Source organism: Mesoplodon bidens (assembly GCF_964165515.1).
Source record: "Mesoplodon bidens genome assembly, chromosome: 15".
Taxonomy (NCBI): Eukaryota; Metazoa; Chordata; class Mammalia; order Artiodactyla; family Ziphiidae; genus Mesoplodon; species Mesoplodon bidens.
The window spans coordinates 37,805,448-37,826,080 of NC_138171.1; the positions used below are offsets into that span (position 1 = coordinate 37,805,448).

The 20,633-nt window shown below is 53.9% G+C and overlaps 2 protein-coding genes across 3 annotated transcripts; one reads left to right on the plus strand and one right to left on the minus strand.

Annotated features, from left to right (window-relative positions):
* Positions 1-2,873: 2,873 nt before the first annotated feature.
* On the plus strand, positions 2,874-4,685 carry CLDN4 (claudin 4). Its single transcript, XM_081255402.1, has one exon. The coding sequence runs from the start codon at positions 3,224-3,226 to the stop codon at positions 3,851-3,853; it is 630 nt and encodes a 209-aa protein (XP_081111528.1). The 5' UTR covers positions 2,874-3,223; the 3' UTR covers positions 3,854-4,685.
* A 77-nt stretch (positions 4,686-4,762) lies between these two features.
* METTL27 (methyltransferase like 27) lies at positions 4,763-9,778 on the minus strand. Of its 2 annotated transcripts, none has more exons than XM_081255400.1 (6): positions 9,709-9,778; positions 9,270-9,396; positions 8,589-8,717; positions 8,240-8,375; positions 7,775-7,867; positions 4,763-6,001 (listed from the first exon to the last, which is right to left on the minus strand). In XM_081255400.1, exons 2-6 carry the CDS (start codon positions 9,390-9,392, stop codon positions 5,727-5,729), a joined length of 756 nt encoding a protein of 251 aa, XP_081111526.1. In that variant the 5' UTR covers positions 9,393-9,396; positions 9,709-9,778; the 3' UTR covers positions 4,763-5,726. The 2 variants fall into 2 exon arrangements, with proteins under 2 accessions (XP_081111526.1, XP_081111527.1); XM_081255401.1 differs by lacking the exon at positions 9,709-9,778 and adding an exon at positions 9,576-9,702.
* Positions 9,779-20,633: the final 10,855 nt, after the last annotated feature.

The window sequence follows — 20,633 nt, forward strand, 5'->3', positions numbered from 1 at the left end:
GATGGGTGACCTGATCTGGCTGGGGAGAGCGCTGTCCTTGATAAAAACCAGCGTGTAAGATACAATTCTATTGGCGTAAAATTAGACAGTGTATGTTGGGAGAAAGAAAAAGAAATAAGTGCTAACCCTGCCCTCTCAGCCCCAAAAGCAAAAGTAATGAATGGCAGACACATTAGTAAAGTGTCACAGTGAAAGCTTGTCTAAGCTGTTGGGAGGATCAGGCCCAGGGAGCCAGAGTAGGTGTAGGAAAATTGTTCCGGCTTTGCCGGTGTTTTTCCTGCAGCAGGTGCGTGGGACCCAGCCAGTGTCTCCTGGCATAAATGAAGCCTCAACAAATATTTCTCCAGCTCCACTCATGTGCAGAGGGCTCACGGCTCCCCCAGGACTGGCTCCTGTTTCTCTTTCACACCTGAGCACCTCGGGCTCCGCCTGAGCTCCCCGAAGACCTCCCCTGCCCTGGGCCTGCCCTTTGCCTTGGGCCCTCCTGCACCTGTCCTCCCCCTAGCTTTCAGCCCCTCCCCTGCCTCTGAAGTGCTTGGCTGAGCTGGGCAGGGAAGGACAGCTTCTTAGTCACTTCTGTTGGGCCACAGGTGGAAAGTTCTAGGGCCTGTGTGCTCCCCCTCCCCCCCCCTGCTTCTCCAAGTGCCAGTCAGCTGTGTCCCAGAACAAGAGCTGGAAGTTGGGGGGTGGTGTAGGGGGTGAGTGAGGGTCTAGCCGTCGGGCCAATTCACTTCTGTAGGCAGAAACCTTACTGAAGGGCTGGAATGACCAGCCCACCCCGTTCTGGGCAAGCCCCACACAGCCCTCCCTGGGCCTCAGTTCACCCATCTGTGCAAAGGCTGTAAGAGTCTTGCCCTGATTACTGATAGGCAGGCTGTGATGAGGTCACTGCAGGGAAGCGCTTATCGTCCCTCTGGAAGGGCAGTATCTCCGTTGCTCAGTCCACAGACCTGTTTGCGTGCTGTTCCTCGAAGCCTGGTAAGGAGAACGCCAGGGAGGCGTGGTCCTGGCAGAAACTATTCCTGTTTGTGTTGGTGTGTGTGCCTGGGGCTGAGAGGGAGTGGGGGAGGGCAGCTGGGAACCGGGATAATGCCTCCTGCCTTGTTGAGCACCTAGTATGTGTCAACCCCTGCGCTGAGCTCTGAGGCTGAATATCTATCCTTCAGGAGCCCCCAGCCTCATAGGGGAGACCGAAGTGTTTACAGTCAACCACAGCACAAGGACCTCAGTTTCCCCATCGCGCTAGATTATCCCTGCCAGCCCTATGGTTCCACAGGCTGTCAGCACGCTTTAAATAGCTCACAGAAGGCTTCTACCCAAATCACGCACGCAGGATAGCTCTCTTTCTCGGGAAGCTCAGGGACCACTGTCAGGGTCAGATTAGACACCCAGCTGCCCCAGGGCACCAGGCACGGGGCTGGACAATGCTGGGGACTCAGGGACTCATTGGAGCCCTGGCCCCTGGGATGAGCTCCCCAGCACGTGGGGAAGAAAGGGTGTGGGGTTCCCTTGATCCAGCCAGGATGAGCCTGGCCATTCTCTCTCCCCACCACAATGACTCCTTCCTTTAGGTTCCCAAAGCCCTGCCCTGAATCAGGCCCTTCCTAATCCTCGCCCTCTGCCCGGCTTTCACCTCCATCCTGTTTCCAGAGACCCCTTTCTCAGCCTGGCATCCAGTGCCCTTGCTGGTCTCACAGCCTCTGTGCCCAGCCCAGGGCTCCCTGATGCCTGAGACAGAGATTTCTGGCTCTTTTGCTCTGGCCCCTCCCCCACTACCCCATCTCTGGTCAGACTGGATTCCTCTGAATCTGTTCTGGTTCCCAGAACTAGCTGCATTTCCCCATCTTGGGCACCTTGGCCCTCGCTGTTGCCTCTCCCTGAAGTTCTCCTTCACCTAGTCCTGCTGCCTTGCCCAACTCCAGAGGGCCCCGTCCATGGCGATTTCTGTCATCAGTGCCCTCTGCAGCACAACCCAAGAATTCAGTGCCCGCTGGAGTTATGCCAGGCAACTCCCCTTCCGTCAGGCCCCCTCCCAGGCACCACCCCCTACACCCCGGCTGAGTTTTTCCTCCCCTTCCAAGTCTCATGGGACTTTGCTCCCATTTTGGCTTTATCGGAGCACCGTTCTGTGTATCTTCACTAAGTAAACACCTGTTTGCTGGACTGATGTCCCCAGGGTCTGGCCCATGGCTTTCTCTTGGTGACCTCCCCGACCTAATTCTGGCCAAGCCGGCTTAGCCCCAGCAGAAACTGGCTGAAACTTCTGAGGTGGGGGGCAGGCTTCCTCCTCTCTTTGGTCAAAAGGGCATCACCTCCGAGACCCCTCCTCCGGCAGGGCTGGGAAGCCAGGTGATGGTGGTGAGAGATGGGGAGGGCACGTGATGGACCCAGGAGTCCGGGCCCCCCAGCTCCTTGGTCCTTAAAACTGGACCACATCAGGCCAATGTCCAGAGGCGGGTAAGGTGGATGCATGGATGGCGAGACTCTTAATAGTAATTATCAGGCCAGTGATGCAGCTGATGTGGACTCTGACAACAGTAATCATGGTGGGGCTGCTCTTTGACGTTCCCAGGACTCTATCCTCAGACCCTCTCCCTGAAGGTCGCCACCTTCCATCCAACCACCCAAGCCTGGAATGAGGGAGTCCTGGGGTGTGGGGACCCTGGTCTCCAGGCCCCAAACCTGGCTGGGCCCAGCTCCCCCCTCTAGCCCCCCAGGTATGTCCAGGTGTTTGCAGGCTGTGACTCAGTGTCTATCTCCCAGATGACCTCAGCACAGGCCTGGGGGCAGGGGGAAAGGGTAGTTTCCTCTGACACTGGGTCTCCAGCGTGGTGACTCAGGGGCCAAGGGCTGGGGCCTGAAAGTTCCTTTGTTGGCAGGCTCAGGAATCTAGAGAAACTGGTCAGGGGGCGGCTCCAGGGACTGAAACCCCTCCCTCGGCCCCCGCCCCTCCCGCGGAGCCATATAACTGCTCCAGTCTTTAGCCTGAGAGCTTGCGGCAGCTGTTGGCAGGAAGGAACTGGTTCTGTTACACTCTTACGCTCGCTGGGTTTGTGCCTCTGAAAGGCATCCGGAGCTGCTCCAACTGGCTTTGCCTCTGGACTTGCTGTGAAAGACCTCCCTGCGAACGCTGAGTGTTCACCCTCGGCACTTGGACACCTACAGCCTCCAGGGCCGGATCCCCACAGCCTTCCAGGTCCTAGACCCCAGCAGACGCTAAGCTATGGCTTCCATGGGGCTGCAGGTGATGGGTATCGCTCTGGCCGTGCTGGGCTGGCTGGGCGCCATACTGAGCTGCGCGCTGCCCATGTGGCGCGTGACGGCCTTCATCGGCAGCAACATCGTCACGTCCCAGACCATCTGGGAGGGCCTGTGGATGAACTGCGTGGTGCAGAGCACGGGCCAGATGCAGTGCAAGGTGTACGACTCGCTGCTGGCGCTGCCGCAGGACCTGCAGGCGGCCCGCGCCCTCATCGTCATCTGCATCATCTTGGCCGTGCTCGGCGTGCTGATCTCGGTGGTGGGCGGCAAGTGCACCAACTGCGTGGAGGATGAGAGCGCCAAGGCCAAGACCATGATTGTGGCTGGTGTGGTGTTCCTGCTGGCCGGCTTGCTGGTGTTGGTGCCCGTGTCCTGGACGGCCCACAGTGTCATCCGTGACTTCTATAACCCACTGGTGGCCTCGGGCCAGAAGCGGGAGATGGGTGCCTCGCTCTACATTGGCTGGGCCGCCTCTGGCCTGCTGATGCTCGGTGGGGCCTTGCTTTGCTGCAACTGCCCGCCCCGTACCGACAAGCCCTACTCCGCCAAGTACTCTGCGGCCCGCTCCGCCCAAGCCAGCAACTACGTGTAAGGCGCTACCGTTGACTCTTTTCCTTTCGGCTTTGTTTCTCCCTGGACTGAGCTTACTGTGACCCCAGGATGGCCCTGCCAAGCAGGGACTGAGCCAGGCCGCTGGCCAGGAGCCCTCAGCCCCTTCTGGCCCTCTCGGACATTTTCTCAAAGTCACCTCCAACACTAGCAAGGATGGATGGAAAGAGACTCCTGTACCACCCTCCTCGGAATGGCTGTGGATACAGGGGGCTGGCTCCTGCTGGCCCGGACAGCTCAGCCCTGACTTTGCTTGGGCTCTGCCTGAGTGGGTGTTCAGCGGACCATGGGACTATGCCCGTCTTGATCACTGTCTCCTTCTTTGATCCTCCCCACTCCCTCTGCCAGCATCCTCTGGGTGGGTCAGCAAGCACTTGGGCTGTGCCTTGCCCATGGAAACCTGTGGCCACGAGAACGGCTGCCTTGCTCACCCACCTGCCCTTGGAGCATAGTTGCCGAGCAGAGAGTGGACAGACAGGTTTAGAGGGGAGGGGCGGAGGTGCTACAAACTGGTTTGGGTAGTGGCGGGGGAGGGGGCTACAGGTGGCCCAGGCTGCACACACCCCTTCCTGTCCCTGCCCTGCGGGCTCCGAAGGACCCCGGGCCCCTTGAGACTGGCCACCTCTGGATCCTCGCCCCTGCCAAGGTCATTGGAGAGCCTGGAGAGGCAGGGGGAATGCTCTTTCTCTGGCCCTAACCCCAGGAAGTCCTGGGGCTTTCCCCTGCTGCTACGTGGTTTCTGTTTTGTAATTTAAAACTATTTGTCACGGTAATTGCTATTATTTTCTACAATAAATGGGACCTGTGCACAGGAAGACTGTATCGTTTCTGATTTCAGCTGTGGAGGTGGAGGGGAGGGCAGGGTTGGAAGCCTGGGCAGGGGGCTAGTGAGGGGCAGGACGACCGCGTGGTGGCCAGGACCAGAAGACTTACAAAACTGGTTTTGGGGAATTGTGAGACATCGAAACTGGCCCCGACCTTTGGAGTCACCTTGCTCAAGCCCTCCATTTGTCAGAGCGTAAAGCCCAGGACCTTAGGAAAGTGCTGGGAACTGTAGGAGGGCGGAAAGATGCGAACAGCCAGCCCTGGGGGATGGGCCACCTGCCCTCCCCTCCTTTTGTTCCAGCTCTGTCTGGGCCTCCGGGCTGGTCTGCTCACCCCCCAGGTCCCTTCTCCCAGCCTTTGCTCAGGCTGTCTCTGCCCTCAGCCTGGAATGTCCCTTTTCCTTTCTCCACCCTTCTGAATTCTGCTAGTCCCGAAGGCTCAGCTCTGCGCCTCCTCCTCCATGAAGCCTTCCCCTGGCTCCTGTCTGGAGGCATTATCATCAGCCCTGTTCACATCCCCACCTGGTGCTGGTGTGGACAGTCACCGAGGCCCTTTCACCTGCCCAGCTCTGGGGCAGCCTCCAAGCTACGCCCTGAGCCCCTCAGCTCTGCATTCCGATCCCTTTAGAGATGAGGAAACTGAATCCTGGACACGTGAAAGTGTTTGGCCAAGGCCCAGATGCGTGAGCACGGGTTCCTGGTCTGTGAGTTAGAGGGAGAGGGCCCTCCACCCTGGGAGGGGTCAGAGTCACATCTGTGGCCCTATCGTGCCTGGCACAGGGACAGCCAGGGATGGGGTCCCTCTCTGTCCTGTTTCTTCTCTTCTGTCCTCCATAGGGACAGATGTCACTCTTTGCAGGGGTGAGAAAACTGCCGAGCCAGAGTTCTGCTGCCGCTTCTGGGATTCATTTAATAGGCATAGCTCTCCTGAGGGGCAGGGTTGGTGCAGCGGCCTCGTTTTACAGGCAAAGCAGAGGAGGCCCGACGAAGGGCCTGGCGAGGCCTCATGGAGGGCCGGAGGCCAGCTGGGGGCTAGGCACTGGGCCTCACTCCCTCAGCCTGGGCTGCCTCCTGCTTTCGGTACAGATAGACGATGCCGGAGATGAAGCCGGAGATGAAGCCGTCGCTGTCAGAGGCACCAGGCCCCACCTCGAGCTCGGAGGTGGCCAGTTCCCACTGGTCCACAGGCCAGGCCACCAGGCGTTCCCAAGCCCCGGCCTGCTCCAGCCTGGCCAGGGTGGCCTCCAGCGCCTCTTTGTAACGCAGGTTGGATGGGTTGGTCCTGGTGGTCAGACACAGCAGCCCACCTGGGGAGGGGTGGGGAAGGAGCAGGTGAGTGGGGGAGGGGCAGGAGCCAGGGACAGGAAGGTTGTCCCCTTCCTGCTCACATCCTCAAGGGAGGAAGTTCTCCCAGCTTTGTCCCCGGGCCAGCCTTTCCCATCTCCAAGCCCCTGGTGCTCACTGATCCCTCCTCCAGGAATACCCTCTGCTTCCTCAGCTTACTGGCCTCCTACACACCTTTCAAGGCCCGAGTGTCCTTTATGCTGGGAATTTTTGGCTGAATCCCCTTGACAGAGGGGGCTCCCTTCTCACCGTTCACCCAGCCCCTCTGCTGGAGGATACGGCTGTGTCTGAATGCTCATGGGCTTTGGACCTTGGGCAACTCCCTTCACCTCTTGGAGCTTCAGTTTCCCAGCTTGCAGGGATGGTTACCCTGTCTCACAGGAAGGCCAGCACAGTCAGTAAGCACTGGCTGAATGAATGAATGACCTTGTCACTCCAGGTCTTCTCCAGGCACCTAGCGTATGCCCAGTGCGGGCTCAGATATACCCAGGAGAGACAGGAGTCTGGAAGGCCTCCTGGAGGAGGAGGTAAGGAGAAGCAGGGTGCTACTGGCGGAGAGGGGCTTTGTGAGAGGAAAGGCTCTGAAGCAGGGGAGCCTGTGACATGTGGGCAGGCAGTCTGGTGGCTGAGGGGACTGGCAAACACAGGCTGGGCGAGGAGGTCTGGTCCTTACTGGTTCAGGTGATGGGAGTTTCCTGTCCTCCTGAGCCTGATCACTACCTCTCTCTCTGATGCCACCAATGTCCCTGCATCTGTCAGCCTCTGTGGTTCCCTGAGGATGAGGCCTGCCTCGACCTGCCTTGACTTAGCCAAAGCCCCTGCTGAGCCCAGCAGGGGTGAAGGGGCAGGGAGCAGATGCAATCTTGCTGTGATGGGGCACCTTCGGGGCTTCTAGATCCTGTCCTGCAGCCAGGTCTGAGCCTCGTGATCCTCACACTCCACCACTCTCCTTTCTACGTGGGACTTCACTTAGGCTGTGTTCCTGCATGGACTGCCCCATTCCAGCTATCCCAAATGCCTCTCTTCTCTGAATTCTCAGGGCATGGAGCACCCACAGCCTTGTGGGCCCACCTCGGGCTTGGTCTTTTTCCCCTGGCCCCTTTCCGGGGCACGTGGGTTGGGTGTGTACCTTCTCCCCAGGGCAGAAGCAAGCACGGGGCAAGGCACACAGTAGCAGCACAGTAAACACAACCCTCACCTGCACATCAGCCCCACTTGTGGAGTTTATAGAAAAGCACTCACATCTATCATCTCACCTGAGCAGCCCCATTTCACAGATGAGGAAACTGAGGTCATGCAAGAGAAAGAGACTCCCCCTAAGTTAGTGGGGAAGCTGGAAGATGAGGGAACTAAACGGAGCCCCTACTATGTGCCAGGACTGAAACACAGGCCTTACAGACACTACTTGACCCAATTCTCACTGCCATCCTACGGGGAAAGGACTGTGCCACTCTGCTTACTGATGAGGAAATAGAGGCTGGAGAGGAGAGTGGAATTGTTTCCGGTTTCCCAGTGGATAAGAGGCAAGCTGGCAACCTGCCTGCCCTGCCTGTTTGCCTGGGTGTTGATGGTGGCAGCTGAGGCCGAGCCTGGGCCGGCAGCTGTGGCTGGGATGCTAGGCTGTGTGACCCTGGGCATAACCCTACTCTCGCTTGGCCTGAGGCTTTCTGAGGCTTGTGTCTGTGGGTGTGGAAAAGGGAAGGTGCCTGCGTGTGGCTGGATGGGTTGCTTCTCACCTGGCTTGGTAACCCGCAGGAGCTCAGGTATGGCACTGCAGGGCACCTGGCCGTCACTGAGGGCGCCCACCGTCAGCACCGCGTCGAAGGTCCCTGTGTGGAGGTGAGGATGTGGTGTGGTGGTTTGTCTTCAGTGTGGCCTCAGACCACACTGGAGGATGGTGCGCATGATGGCGCCTGGGGAGGGACCAGGCCTGCCACTGGTGTCTGTGGGACCCAGATCCCGTGGGGGATATGGCAGATGTGGCCCAGTCCTGGACTGAGGTCAGATCATGGGACGGAAGTTTCAGAAAAAGCATCTCAGTGAGGGATTGGGGGGCTCGAAAAGAGAATAGGACTCAGTGTGGGAGGGGGCTTGTGGAGGGCTAGGCAAGGGGGATGGAGTCTTGGCAAAAGAAAGGGGCTCCGTCAGGTGGGCTTGGTCAGAGGGTGTGCCTTGGGGTGCTGAAGGGGGAGGGGGAGTACCTTCAGAGCTGGGTAGAGGCTCCTGACCCAGGGTGCAGAGGCTGAGACGCTGGTAGAGGCCACGGGCCCGGGCCTGTTCCAGCATCCCTGGGCTCCCATCCACCCCATGCAGCTGGAGGAAGCCCCGAGCCTGCAGCTGGGGTGGGGGGACCCAGTCACAATTCATACCTGCCACCTCTCAGTTAGGTCCCTGCACCTCGGGGAGGACAGTGGTCCCTGCAGTGGATGTAGCCCAAGTGTTTGGAACCAGTGAGTCTGAGCAGGGAGGCGGGGATCTGGGGCCTGGGGTAGTAGGAATTTTGAGCAAGTGGGGGCTGAAGGGAGGGCAGGGGATCTAGGGTGGTCTCACCTCTGCAGCCACTAGGCCAGTACCACAGGCCACGTCCAGGATCAGGGCAGCATGGGGTGGACCTGGAAGGGCTTGGGTGAGGCAGTCCACTGCGAGCTGGGGAGCGCGGTACTGCAGGGCGGCCACGTCCTGGGGACAGAGTGCTGCACCAACTGCCACCCCGTGCCCCAGTGTTTGGGGGACCTCCTTTTGGGTGGTCTAGGAGTCAGCCTGGCCAAGCTGTGTGTGTTGGGGGCCCAGGGCCTGCTGGGACTACAGTGAGGGGAGAACCAGGTATGAGGTGCTTTCCTCTGTCAAGGGGCAGGGACTGGAGAGTAGCCGTCAGCCCACTGCTGGGGTCTTTTCTGTGGGCCTTGGCATGGCTCTCTGCTTAGTTCATAGTGACCCCTCAGTGGCACCTCCGCCTGGACTTCAGTCCCAGGGTGGGGACGTCTTGGCCCCTGATCTCTAGGGTCTGCCAGTCTGGAAGATGGGGCTGGTGAGAGGGCAGGGCCACTGTGGATGCACTGAAGAGGAGCCAGTCCCAGAAGAGACAGGACTGCAGGGCTGCACCCAGGTCTTACTTCCCTCTCACATTCGTTGCCCTGGGATGATGCAAGGCTCACTATTCCGGCTTTACAGACACGAAAACTGAGGCCGGGCGAGCGGATGGAAGCAGAGGTGAGGACCCGGCCGGTTTACCTGGTCATAGTCCAGAGCCCATTGGTCATAGAAGTGAAGCTTGTGGGCCAGGTCGGTGATGCCATGCGAAGCCCCCACTCGCGCCCGCACCTCGGGCAGGCTCCGGCCCTCTTCCAGAGCCATCCTCCTGTGGGACACGGCTTCCGTGTCCTGAAGCCCACCTCAGTCTCACCTCCCTCCCACCCATCATGCCCAGCAGAGGAGGCTGTCAGGAGGGGGCCTCTCCCGGCCACCAGCACAATGCAATCCCATTTCACTGGGGGTGGGGGTGGGAACACTGAGCGCAGGGAGGACGAGGCTGGACACCTGGGGGCTCAGGGCTGCTGGAAGGGGTGTTCCCCGCGGCGGGAGGGAGGACCTGCCCCACCTCCTTGTCGGCCACCGCGAGCGGGATTCCAGGGCGGAAGGGCCCCTTAGGCGGTAGGGGTTCAGAACTCACCACCAATCTGATCCGCCAGCGGGGTGGGTGGGCGCTGGAACTCGCGGATGGGCCGGTACGCGAGCCTGGCCACGCCCCCACCTCCCTCGATGATTGGTTTTCTGCTAAGAGAAAATGCCCAATCAGAGGAAAGCGCTGGCAACTCGCCCCCCACCTCCACCACCAGCCAATGAGTTCAAAGTTCTTGGCCCGCCTTCAGTCAGGGAAGATCCCAGGATCTTGTTGAGAAGTTTGGAAGGTATCTGGGTTGAGTAGTGTTCTCTGTGCCCTCCGGACTCCTGACGTCCTTTATGCTTCTCCAAAGCATGAGCTTTTAGGCATCAGCCTTCATTTTTAGAACAGTCACCAAGATCCATGCAAGGCTGTCCAGTAGAACTTTCTTTGGTGATGGAAATGTTTTATAAATACACGCTGTTCAAGTGGCTGCTGAGCGCTTGAAATGTGCCTAGTGCTGCTGAAAACAAACATTATAGGTTGGGACTTGAAGCGAGTCGCACTTCAGATGGGACTTGAACCCACCATCTCTGGCTTAGGAGGGGACTTGAACCCACAGTCTCCCTGGTGAAATCACATACCTGGTCTCAGGACTTAATGAAGCTCAGGTTCTTTACGTGTTGTTGCGGAAGGAATTCAGCAAGAGGCAAAGTGATAGGTAAAAAGTAGACTTACTGAGAGTGATACATACTCCACGGACAGAGTGTGGGCCATCTCAGAAAGTGACAGGTTGCCCTGAAATATGGGGAGGTTAGTTTTTTTGGGCTGGATAATTTCACACGCTAATGAGTAGGGGGAATAGTCTAACTATCTTGGAGAAGGGGTGGGGATTTAATGGTTGTGCCCTGCCCCCTTCCTTCCTGTCTCAGCACTGAGGAATGAATTTTAAAATTTATTTAAATAATTGAAACAGCCATCTGTGGCTAGTGGCCTCCGAGTTGGACAGAGCAGGGAGACTTGCTACTCAAAGTATGGTCCACAGACTTGCAGCACCTGCGTCAGCATCATTAGCTTGGGTTGCTCCAGGGGAGGACCTTAGGGGAAATGCAATTGTTAGAAATGCAAATTTGTTACAAATGCAAATTCTTGAGTCTTATCCCAGGCCTATCGAATCTGAATCTGATTGTGGGGGGATGGAGTGGTCATAGGGCCCAGGGATCTGCTTTTTAACAAACTCTCCGGGTGATTTCTATGCAGCTGAATTTTCAGAAGCACTAGCCTAGAGAACCCTCGTAGGGGATCGAAGTGTGGGCAGGCAGTTTGGGAGACTGTTGCGGTTAGCCAGGCAGGAGATTCATGTGCAGGGTTGATGGTGCCATTCATAGTGGGGGAACCCAGGAAGAGGAGTAGGTTTGGGGTGAAGAGGATACTAACAGTTTGGGAATGTTGACTTTGAGATGTGTACTTGAAGATGTCTACTTGATGCCAGAGTCTTGAGCTCAGGAGAGAAGCCAGGCTGGAGACAGATTCAAGGTCATGAGTACAACCTGTGGTGACTGAAGCATCTGGCACAGGTGAGATTGCTCAGAGAAGAGAAAGGGGAGGGGAGAGGCCTCAGGATCCAGCTTGAGGACCTCCAACACTTCAGTGTGGCAGAGTGTAAGGAGATCGGTTAGGAGGTCCCCAGAGAAAGAGAACCAGGAATGGTTTTCTGGACAGAAGAGAAGCCATTTTGGCCTAAGCCATTTTGTGATCTAAGCCTGGCCACAATGCTTGCCCTTGAACAGGTCTCAGTAACCAGTGATCTTAAAGGAACAAAGGAATGCAGGAACAGGGAAAAGGCAGTGAGACAATAGTGCAGTGATCAAGCAGAGTCCTAGTTCATCCTCAAAGGATATACATAATAATATATCTTTGAGTTCTGTGGGAACTAAGGCCCCCACCCAAGTGGAGGACGATGATGATGTTGATCCTCCTGACTTCAGTCAACTAAAGCTTGGACTCTGTGGGCCTTTGCTCCAATTCTATGCTGAATTCTCCTCTGCTCAGGCCCTTCATGAATATGCATATACCGTTAGCTTAAAACTTCCCCAATTTTGCCGTTCAGGGAGGTGCTGCTTTGGGAAAGATCCCAGGTGTCCTCCTTACTTGCTGCAGGTAATGAATCCTTCCTTCTTCCTATCTTTGGCTTGGTTGTGTCTTTTGTCTCAACACCCACCAAGAGGTGAACCCAGTTTTCAGGTAACAAGAGGAGCGTCTAGCAGTGTTGAAGAAAACCCCGAGAAAGTAAGGATGCCAAGAACAGAGTGTTTCAAAAAGATGGGGGAAAAAAAAAAAAAAAAAGGACTTTCCTGGTGGTCCAGTGGTTAAGACTCGGTGCTCCCAATGCAGGGAGCACAGGTTTGACCCCTGGTCAACGAACTAAGATCCTACATGCCACATAGTGTTGTCAAAAAAAAAAAAAAAAAAAAAAATCTGCGAAACAAAAAGATGGGGGACGGCCAACATTGCCCAATGTACTGGTAGGTGGTGTAAAATGAGGCTGAAGAATTGAGCACTGGATGTAGGGACATGGAGACCTTTGGTGGCTGAGGTAGACCCTGATAGTGCACACTAGTTACCAAGTTTGCCTCTTGTCCCTGAGTTAGACTACACATCCAAGCTTCCCTTACCTGTAGGTGTGGCCGAGTGGCCAAATTCAGGCCAGTAGACTGTGGGTGGTGGTGAAGTGCTCCATTTACAGACCTGGACCATAAACGCCTCCTATAAGATCCTCTATGGAGAGGGCTCCAAGCACCCAGAGGAGAGTGGGTCTGTAGATGGAGGAGTCTGGAGCCCTAAATGATTGTGTGGAGCCATGCCCTCTCCACCAACCTGCACTGCACTGTAACATGGACAAAAATAACTTTCATAGTGTTAGGCTACTGAGATTTTAGGATTTGTCTATTACAATAGCTATTGTCATTTCCCTTAATGACCTTGGCAAGAGCAGTTTTGGGGGAGCAGAGGGAGTGGGAGAGACCCAGATTTCAGCTGTTATCTGTGTAGGGGAGCAAAACTTGCCACCCCAAAATGTCTCTTTGGCATGTAGATTATGTTGAGCTGGAAATGATGACGGCCAAAAAGACTCAGAAAGAAACTTAAAAAAATAAATCTATTTTGTTGAAGTATAGTTGATTTACAATGTTGTGTTAATTTCTGCTGTACATCAAAGTGATTCAGTTATATGTATACACACACACACACACATATATTCTTTTCCATTATGGTTTATCACAGGATATTGAATATAGTTGCCTGTGCTATAGATTGTGGGTGGTGGTGAAGTGCTCCATTTACAGACCTGGACCATAAACACCTCCTATAAATCCTCTATGGAGTGGGCTCCAAGGATCTTGTTGTTTATCCATTCTATATATAATAGTTTACATCTGCAAATCCCAAACTCCCAACCCATTCCTCCCCTCCCCCTGTCCCCCTTGGCAACCACAAGTCTGTTCTCTATGTCTGTGAGTCTGTTTCTGTTTTGTAGATAAGTTCATTTGTGTCATATTTTAGATTCCACATATAAGCGATATCATATGGTATTTGTCTTTCCCTTAATGAAACAGTAGGGAAGGGGGCAGGGCACAACCTTTAAAAGAATGACATAGCCATTGAGGATATGACACAAACTGGTTAGAACCAACTAGGTTCAAGATGGCAGAAGGGGCTTCCCTGGTGGTGCAGTTGTTGAGAGTCCGCCTGCCGATGCAGGGGACTTGGGTTTGTGCCCCGGTCCGGGAGGATCCCACATGCTGCAGAGTGGCTGGGCCCGTGGGCCATGGCCACTGAGCCTGCACGTCCAGAGCCTGTGCTCCGCAATGGGAGAGGCCACAGCAGTGAGAGGCCCATGTACAGCAAAAAAAAAAAAAAAAAAAGATGGCAGAAGATTCGACTACCAGTAGAACTTGAGCCTCACTATATACTCATTGTAATTCATTAGCATATGCTAAATGACACATCCACAGGCACCATGACAGTTCTGAGGCCAACCATAAAAGAAAAGTGAGTGGGGCCCAATTCCTGGAAATCTCCTCCCCTTCTCCAAAATAGTTGGAATAATCCTCCCACTCGTTAGCCTGTGAAATTACCCATCCCATAAAAACTAAGCACCCCATATTTCGGGGCTCTTGCCTTCTGAGATGGCCCACACTCTGTCTGTGGAGTGTGTTTCTCTCTAAATAAATCCACTTCTTACCTATCACTTTGTCTCTCACTGAATTCTTTCTGCGATGAGACATCAAGAACTTGAGCTTTATTAAGTCCTGAAACCAGGTGTGTGATCTCAATTAAAAGACAGTGGGAGGGCCTCCCTGGTGGCGCAGTGGTTGAGAGTCCGCCTGCCGATGCAGGGGATACGGGTTCGTGCCCCGGTCCGGGAGGATCCCATATGCCGTGGAGCGGCTGGGCCCGTGAGCCATGGCGGCTGAGCCTGCGCGTCCGGAGCCTGTGCTCCGCAACGGGAGAGGCCACAACAGTGAGAGGCCCGCATACAGCAAAAAAAAAAAAAAAAAAAAAAAAAAGACAGTGGGGGGCTTCCCTGGTGGCGCAGTGGTTGAGAGTCTGCCTGCCGATGCAGGGGACACGGGTTCGTGCCCCCGTCCAGGAAGATCCCGCATGCTGCAGAGTGGCTGGGCCCGTGAGCCATGGCTGCTGAGCCTGCGCGTCCCGGAGCCTGTGCTCCGCAACGGGAGAGGCCACAGCAGTGAGAGGCCTGCGTACTGCAAAAAAAAAAAAAAAAAAAAAGACAGTGGGTTCTGGCTGGGTTAGAGTCCCAGCCCATGGGTTCAAGTTCCAATCTGAGTTTAGGCTGGGTTTGAGTCCCGGCACCTGGGTTCAAGTCCCAATCCGAGGTGCACAGTTTCATTGACTCAGAAAGAAACTTTGACCTTCCCCCTTACTGCCTAAATCATTTAGATAGAGTGGCTGTTCCTGGAATAGAGCTATCACCAGAGGTATCTGCAAAGAATGTGGGCGAGGTGTGGTGGGAGGAAATTCTAGGAGGGGTCTAGAGATCAGAGTACACTCTGTATCCCATTGTCTCTGCTTGGTTCAGGAACATCTGTTTACCAAACATTTACTTTTCCATCTGTGTCAACTGCCTTCCTCCTTTCTGAAATTCCAACCCCCCACCCTAACATCCTCCTTTGTCTTTAGCTGAAGATGATATTTAAGGTGAGTGTTTCTGCCATTTTGGCAAGTTAATCAGTTTTCCTGGGTCTCTTCCATGAATGCATGTTATTACATTTTGTTTGGTTTTCTCCTCTTAATCTGTCTCATGTCAATTTAATTCTTAGGTCAGCCAGGAGAACCTAGAAGGGTAGAGGAAAATTTCTTCCTCCCCTGAAACCGAATCCCCCTGAAACTGAGCTCTCCTGCCAAGTTTATGATTAACCTCTATCCAAACGTTATTCTCTTTCTTGTCCTGCACCTGTTCCCCTCAGGATTGAGGAGTATCAAAGTAAAGGGGGGAATGAAACCCTCCTGAGTACAAAAGCCTCTCTGTGTTGCCCAGTTCCTGTTTATAGAAAACGGCTTTTGTCTCTTAGGCCTTCTCTGAGTTCCAAAGAGCAGGCACAAGCATTACTTATTAGGGAAGTGAGGGAATGCGGAAACAAAGAAAAAGCAGTTAAGTGAGAAAATGACAGTAATTCAGTGATAAAACAGACTCCTAGTTCCTCTTCAAGGAATATATTGACATAACCGTCTGACACATACCTTGGTGTTGTTCTGCAGGAAGTAAGGCCCTCACCAAGGTGGAGGATGGTGACTACATGCTGAGTATAATCAGTAGATCCCAAACCAGTTGGTCAGAACCGGAAGGTTGATGATGTTCCTGGAACACCATCCTGTTACCTCACTACCAACCAACCAGAAGAAAATCATGCACTCTGCAGCCCTCACCCCAAGCGTTGCCTTTAAAAACCCTTCCCTGAGGACCGTCGGGAGGTTCAGGTGTTTTGAGCACAAGCCACACATTCTCCTTGCTGGGCTCTGCAATACACGCTGTACTTTCCTTGACCACAACCCCTTGTCAGTAAATTGGTTTTGCTTCACGTGGGCGAGCAAACCCAAGTTTGGTTCGATAAAACCCTGACACCAGCCAAGATCCAAACCCCAGTCTGTCTTAGTCTAAAGCTGTACCAAGAACATGCTGTGAACCCGTTGTGTTCAGCTGCAAATAACAGAACACCTGTATAGCTGTGGCTTAAACAGAGAGGGATTTACGGGTCTCAGACAGGAAGCTGAGACTGGGCAGCATGGTCTGGGGCTCAGTTATGCCATCAGGGACCCAGGCTCTTATCCTCTTTCCTCTTCTGCCACCTTTTGCATGGAGACCTTTGTCCTCATGTCTGTCACCTTGTCACAGCTGCTACACCTCCCAGTAGGACAAAGGAGAAAGGGCAAAAAGCTAGACCAGCTGAGCTTACTCTGTTTATTCCAATAAACAAAAGCTTTATTGGAAGCCCCGCCCCATGACTTCTGCATCATCTTATTGGCCAGACTGGGTCACATGGCCACCCCTGAATCATTGCTGGAAGGTGAGTGGGAAGTGGGGCTGGAGATGGGAGCTAGCTCAATCAGCTGATGTCTGGGCCCTATCTCTGCAGCCTCATGTTCCATTTAGGTCAATAAATATTTATTGTGCACCTTCTGTTTGCCAGGTCCTGCACAGGGCACTGGAGGCAGTCATAGAGATGAATCAGAAGTAGCCCCCACTCCACCCTGTTCTAGTGGAGGAGGTAAGGCTGGGGTGTCTTCTCCTGTCCAGGCTCTGGTCACCCACACCCTCCACATCCAGGACCACTGCTTTGTCTGGGGTGGGGGTGGATGGGTGCTATGATGTTGAGGAATGTCACTGTGGGGAGTGACCCTTCAAGTAAGGTGGATGCCCCAGTAAAGGCAGTCCTGTTGGACCATCTGAGGGTGGCTTGGGTTGTCCCAGAAGAGGCCCTGGTTGGGGAGAGGGTCCCGTGGGCCCTGCCTATCCGATCTGTCCTCGTAGGCCCTCAGTGGTGTCCTGCTCACCAACCAGGGCGTGCAAGGTGTGTGGGCACCTGTAGCTAAGGCTCCTGCTGGAGGATGAGACTTGCCATGTAAGACACTGGTAAGGGTGCTGGTGGCCTCTGGACACCGCTTTGCTCCCCCCAGCCGTGGACCCCAGGCCCCACAGACTTCTCTCTCCACAACCGACTACATTCCTTCCCCTCCGGAGCCCAGGAATCTGTCCCAGCCTCGGGGTGAGAGGCCTTTCTCTGACCTATCACATTTCTGTCTCCTCTAAGTCAGTCTTCTCAAGTTTCTGTAACTTTTGCCAAACACCATCTTCCCCCCGGGCAGTGGATAACACTGGGTCCCGCAGCTGTCAAAATGGGGGAAAGGATCAGGTAACAGAAAATAGTTTTGGAGTGAGGAAGGGGTCACTATGATCTCGGGTGGCCTCGGCCTGCAGCGGCTTGAAGCAGGGTTTCGGTTCCTGGCCAGAGATTGAGATCTAGCCACGGCAGTGAGAAAGCTGAATCCAAGCCACTAGGCCACCAGGGACCAGGGGCCAGTGACAAGGCCCTGGCCCGTCAGCTGCGTAGAGATGCATTTCCACATAGAGATGGAAAGTAGTGAAACAAGTAAAGTGTTTATTAGGAGGAAATAGGATACATGTGGATAGACACATGGGTGGGCTCAGAGAGCGAGTGACACTCATGGCAGTTTGAATCACTCTTACGCGGCATTTTTTCTGGCTTTCTTTTGGCCAATCATCTTGCTTTGCCTGGTTCTGAGTCCATATTTGGTATATCTCAGGGTCCTCCCCTGTGTGCACACACATCTTTTAGCCAAGATGGATTCCAGCGGAGAGGCTTATGGGTAGGTTGACATCACTTATTATGAGGTGACGCCCCCTCCTTTTTGACCTCTGAGGAGCCTTTCTGTGCACGTGTAGTCCGGAAGGTCTCCTTGACCTCGAGAATGAGAAGTCTGTGGTCTCTGTGTTTTATCTGGGCGGGTCCCAGCTCTCCTCTGCTCCTGCTGTTTTGGAGGATCTGCCCACAGCAGACAAACTCTAGCTGCTCAGCCTGGGGCCCGTCTATCTCCTGCTTCAGTCGTAGCAGCCGTTCACGTTTCAAAGCTATTGTCGGATCTCAGATGTACAAAGGCCAAGGGTTGCCGGTGGTGGAGGAGAGGCCAGAGTCATCCTGTGGCCAGAAGGAGTGGACAACGGCGAGGGCATGACGGGGCAAGACCTGGCAACGCCAACGGGCATGAGTTCTGGTGGGAGGCACGACTTTCAGGGCATCAGGTGTGCGAGGGTGGGGTGTGTGCATGTGTGAGTATATGGGGGTCAGTTGGGATGTTTCTGAATGCAAGTGTCAGAAACCCAAACCCACCCGAGTCAGTGTTAACAGTAGGGGTTTGCTATTTCCTCTTACAGGAAGTCCGGCGGTCACCAGAGCCAAGGCTGAGCCTACTGATTTCACTAAGGACCCAAACTCTATTCTCTGGTTTGCCATGCTGTACGTTTGCTCTGTTGGCCCCTTCTGGTCAGAAGATGGTGACAACAGCTCAGGCAATCATGTGTCCTCACAGACAAAGCCCCAAGGCACGCTAGGGTTGGCCTTGTCTCCTGGTCTCTCTCTTTTCCTTTGGGGATGGAGGATATTTTCACCGGAAGCCCCAGAGGCTGGGAAAGCGAGGTCTGGTACTTCCAGGCTCAGGTGTAGGAGGTGAGCATGGTCTCCAGGAAGGAGGGAGAGGCGAATGGCTGTTGGTACAAGCTGCAGTGCCTGCTCCTCGGGTGTGTGCAGACTTGTGCAGAGGGGTGGGAGCGTCTGCAGGTGTAGCTGCTGCCTTGGGCAGGACCCGGGCCACAGGGAGTGCGGTCACCAGGCTGTGGACTTGGTTTTCTACCCTGAATGAGCTACGGGGAGTTACAGCGTCAGATCTGCATTTTACAAAGATGGTGAGAGTGGACCCTGTGGATTGCAAGGGCAGAGCCTGTTGCAATTATTTAGGCAAGAGCTGGAGTCCTGAGCAGTGTCAGGGGCTGCCCTGGGGTTAATGCTGTGGCGTTTTGGGGGATGAGGAGAGAGCAACTCCCCTTCTGTTGAGCTTCCTCCTGCCCCAGGAGCTGCTTATTCTGATCTCCTTTGCCGCCGCCTTCTCCTTTCCTCTCCTTCACCTGTACCCAAAGGCGGGCCCCCGGGCTCAGTCCTGGGTCCTCTTTCTTCTCCATCAACACCTACTTCCTAGGTGATCTCATCCAGTCCCATGGTTTTAAATGCTATTTATATGCCAACGATTCCCAAATGGGTGAATAGCCCTGATTCTTCCCTGAACTCTGGACTTGTTCGCCTGACATCTCCCCTCGGAGCCCACTCCCAAACCCCTTGCCCTCTCCGCAGTCCTCTGAACCACTAGGCGTCCAGAGGCTCAGCCCAAACTAATTTTCTCCCATCCCTCTTTCTGTCCGTGGGCAAATCCCGTGGCTGCTCCACTCCACCCCTGCCATTCTGGTTCCACTCACCTTCCCCTTTCGCCCAGACCCCTGTGGTGGCCCCCAAACTGGCCTCCCTGCCTCCCCCATTGTCCCCACACCCAGTCCGTTTCCCTCACAGCAGCCAGGGATCATATTATTATTTTTTAAACTTCTTATGGGAAATTTCAAACACACACAAAAAAAGAGATTAGTACAATAACCTTAGTGTTTGTTTATCACTCAATTTTAGTTGTTAATAAAACATGCCCAACCAGAATGATGTCTTTACAGTATAAGTTTGGTGAGTTTACCCTCCTGCTTAAAACCTAAAATCCAGTTCCTTACCAACCTCATCCTTAACCTCTCTCCTCCTCACTCTGGCATCCTGGCCTCTGCTGATCCTGGAACATGCCACGGTGACCTCAGGGCCTTTGCACTGCTGTTTTTTAATGGCCTGGATCACTTCTTTCAGATCTTTGCTTGACTGGCTTGTTCTCAACCTTGAGGTATCCACCATTTAGAATGAACAAATGTTAACATTTTGCCATTATGGCTTCTGAATCTTCAAAAGTAGAAAAAAGGAAAAAGCATGACAGATGAAGCTGACGTTCTCTCTGACTTTCTCCCTCCTCCATCTGCTGCTCCAGGGAACCAGCTACCATCACAAATGGGCAGGGACCTTCTAGGTCTTGTATCTTAAAAAAGATTTTCACTGTATATGTGTTCAGAACAACATATAATATTGCTTAATGGGCTTGAAAAAATTATACAATTGCTATCATTTCACAGCTATTACTCTGTAACTTTCCCTTTTCATGTAACACCGTGTTTTTGAGATCTGTCCACATTGATGCACACAGATTGCATTCATTTTAACCACTGCTTAGTCATCCCTGAGACAGATACACCCAGTTTATTTATTTCCCAATTGATGGAAAAATGCTACCACACGTAGTCTTGCACATGTTTTTTCATTCACAGGTGGATGCTTCTGGAAGGAGTGCTTTTCAGACTGGGGTTTGCAACCCATTAGGAGGTAGTGAAAACAATTCAATCAGTTGTGAAATAAAATAGATAGAAAATAAATGCGCACATTGCACGTAATAAGGGTAATTACTGTTTTGTTAACTTCGTGTTTCAGTTTCACATGTCTGAGTAGTGGGCAGCTTTGTACAGCACACTCCTTACTGTGGGTGGCTCTCAAAGTCTGAAAACCAAGTCTGAGAGCCACCCACGGTAAGAAGTGCTGGGTCAGGGGATGAGCAGTGTCTGATGCTCTGGTCGCCCATGAACATATCCACGCACGGTGAAACGTCAGACTTTTTTTTTTTTTTCAAATGAGTATGAGATAGTATCTAATTGTGGTTTTTTTTTTTTTTTTTTTTTTTTTTTTTTTTTTTTTCTTTTTTTTTGCGGTATGTGGGCCTCTCACTGCTGTGGCCTCTCCCGTTGCGGAGCACAGGCTCCGGACGCGCAG

Coding starts and splice junctions, on each gene's coding strand:
- CLDN4 (XM_081255402.1), top strand. CDS start 3,224: ATGGCTTCCATGGGGCTGCAGGTGATGGGTATCGCTCTGGCCGTGCTG.
- METTL27 (XM_081255400.1), bottom strand. CDS start 9,392: ATGGCTCTGGAAGAGGGCCGGAGCCTGCCCGAGGTGCGGGCGCGAGTG. Junction 8,718..9,269: donor GGGCTCTGGACTATGACCAG/GTAAACCGGCCG, acceptor CTCTGTCCCCAG/GACGTGGCCGCCCTGCAGTA. Junction 6,002..7,774: donor CCTGCGGGTTACCAAGCCAG/GTGAGAAGCAAC, acceptor ACCCCTCCCCAG/GTGGGCTGCTGTGTCTGACC.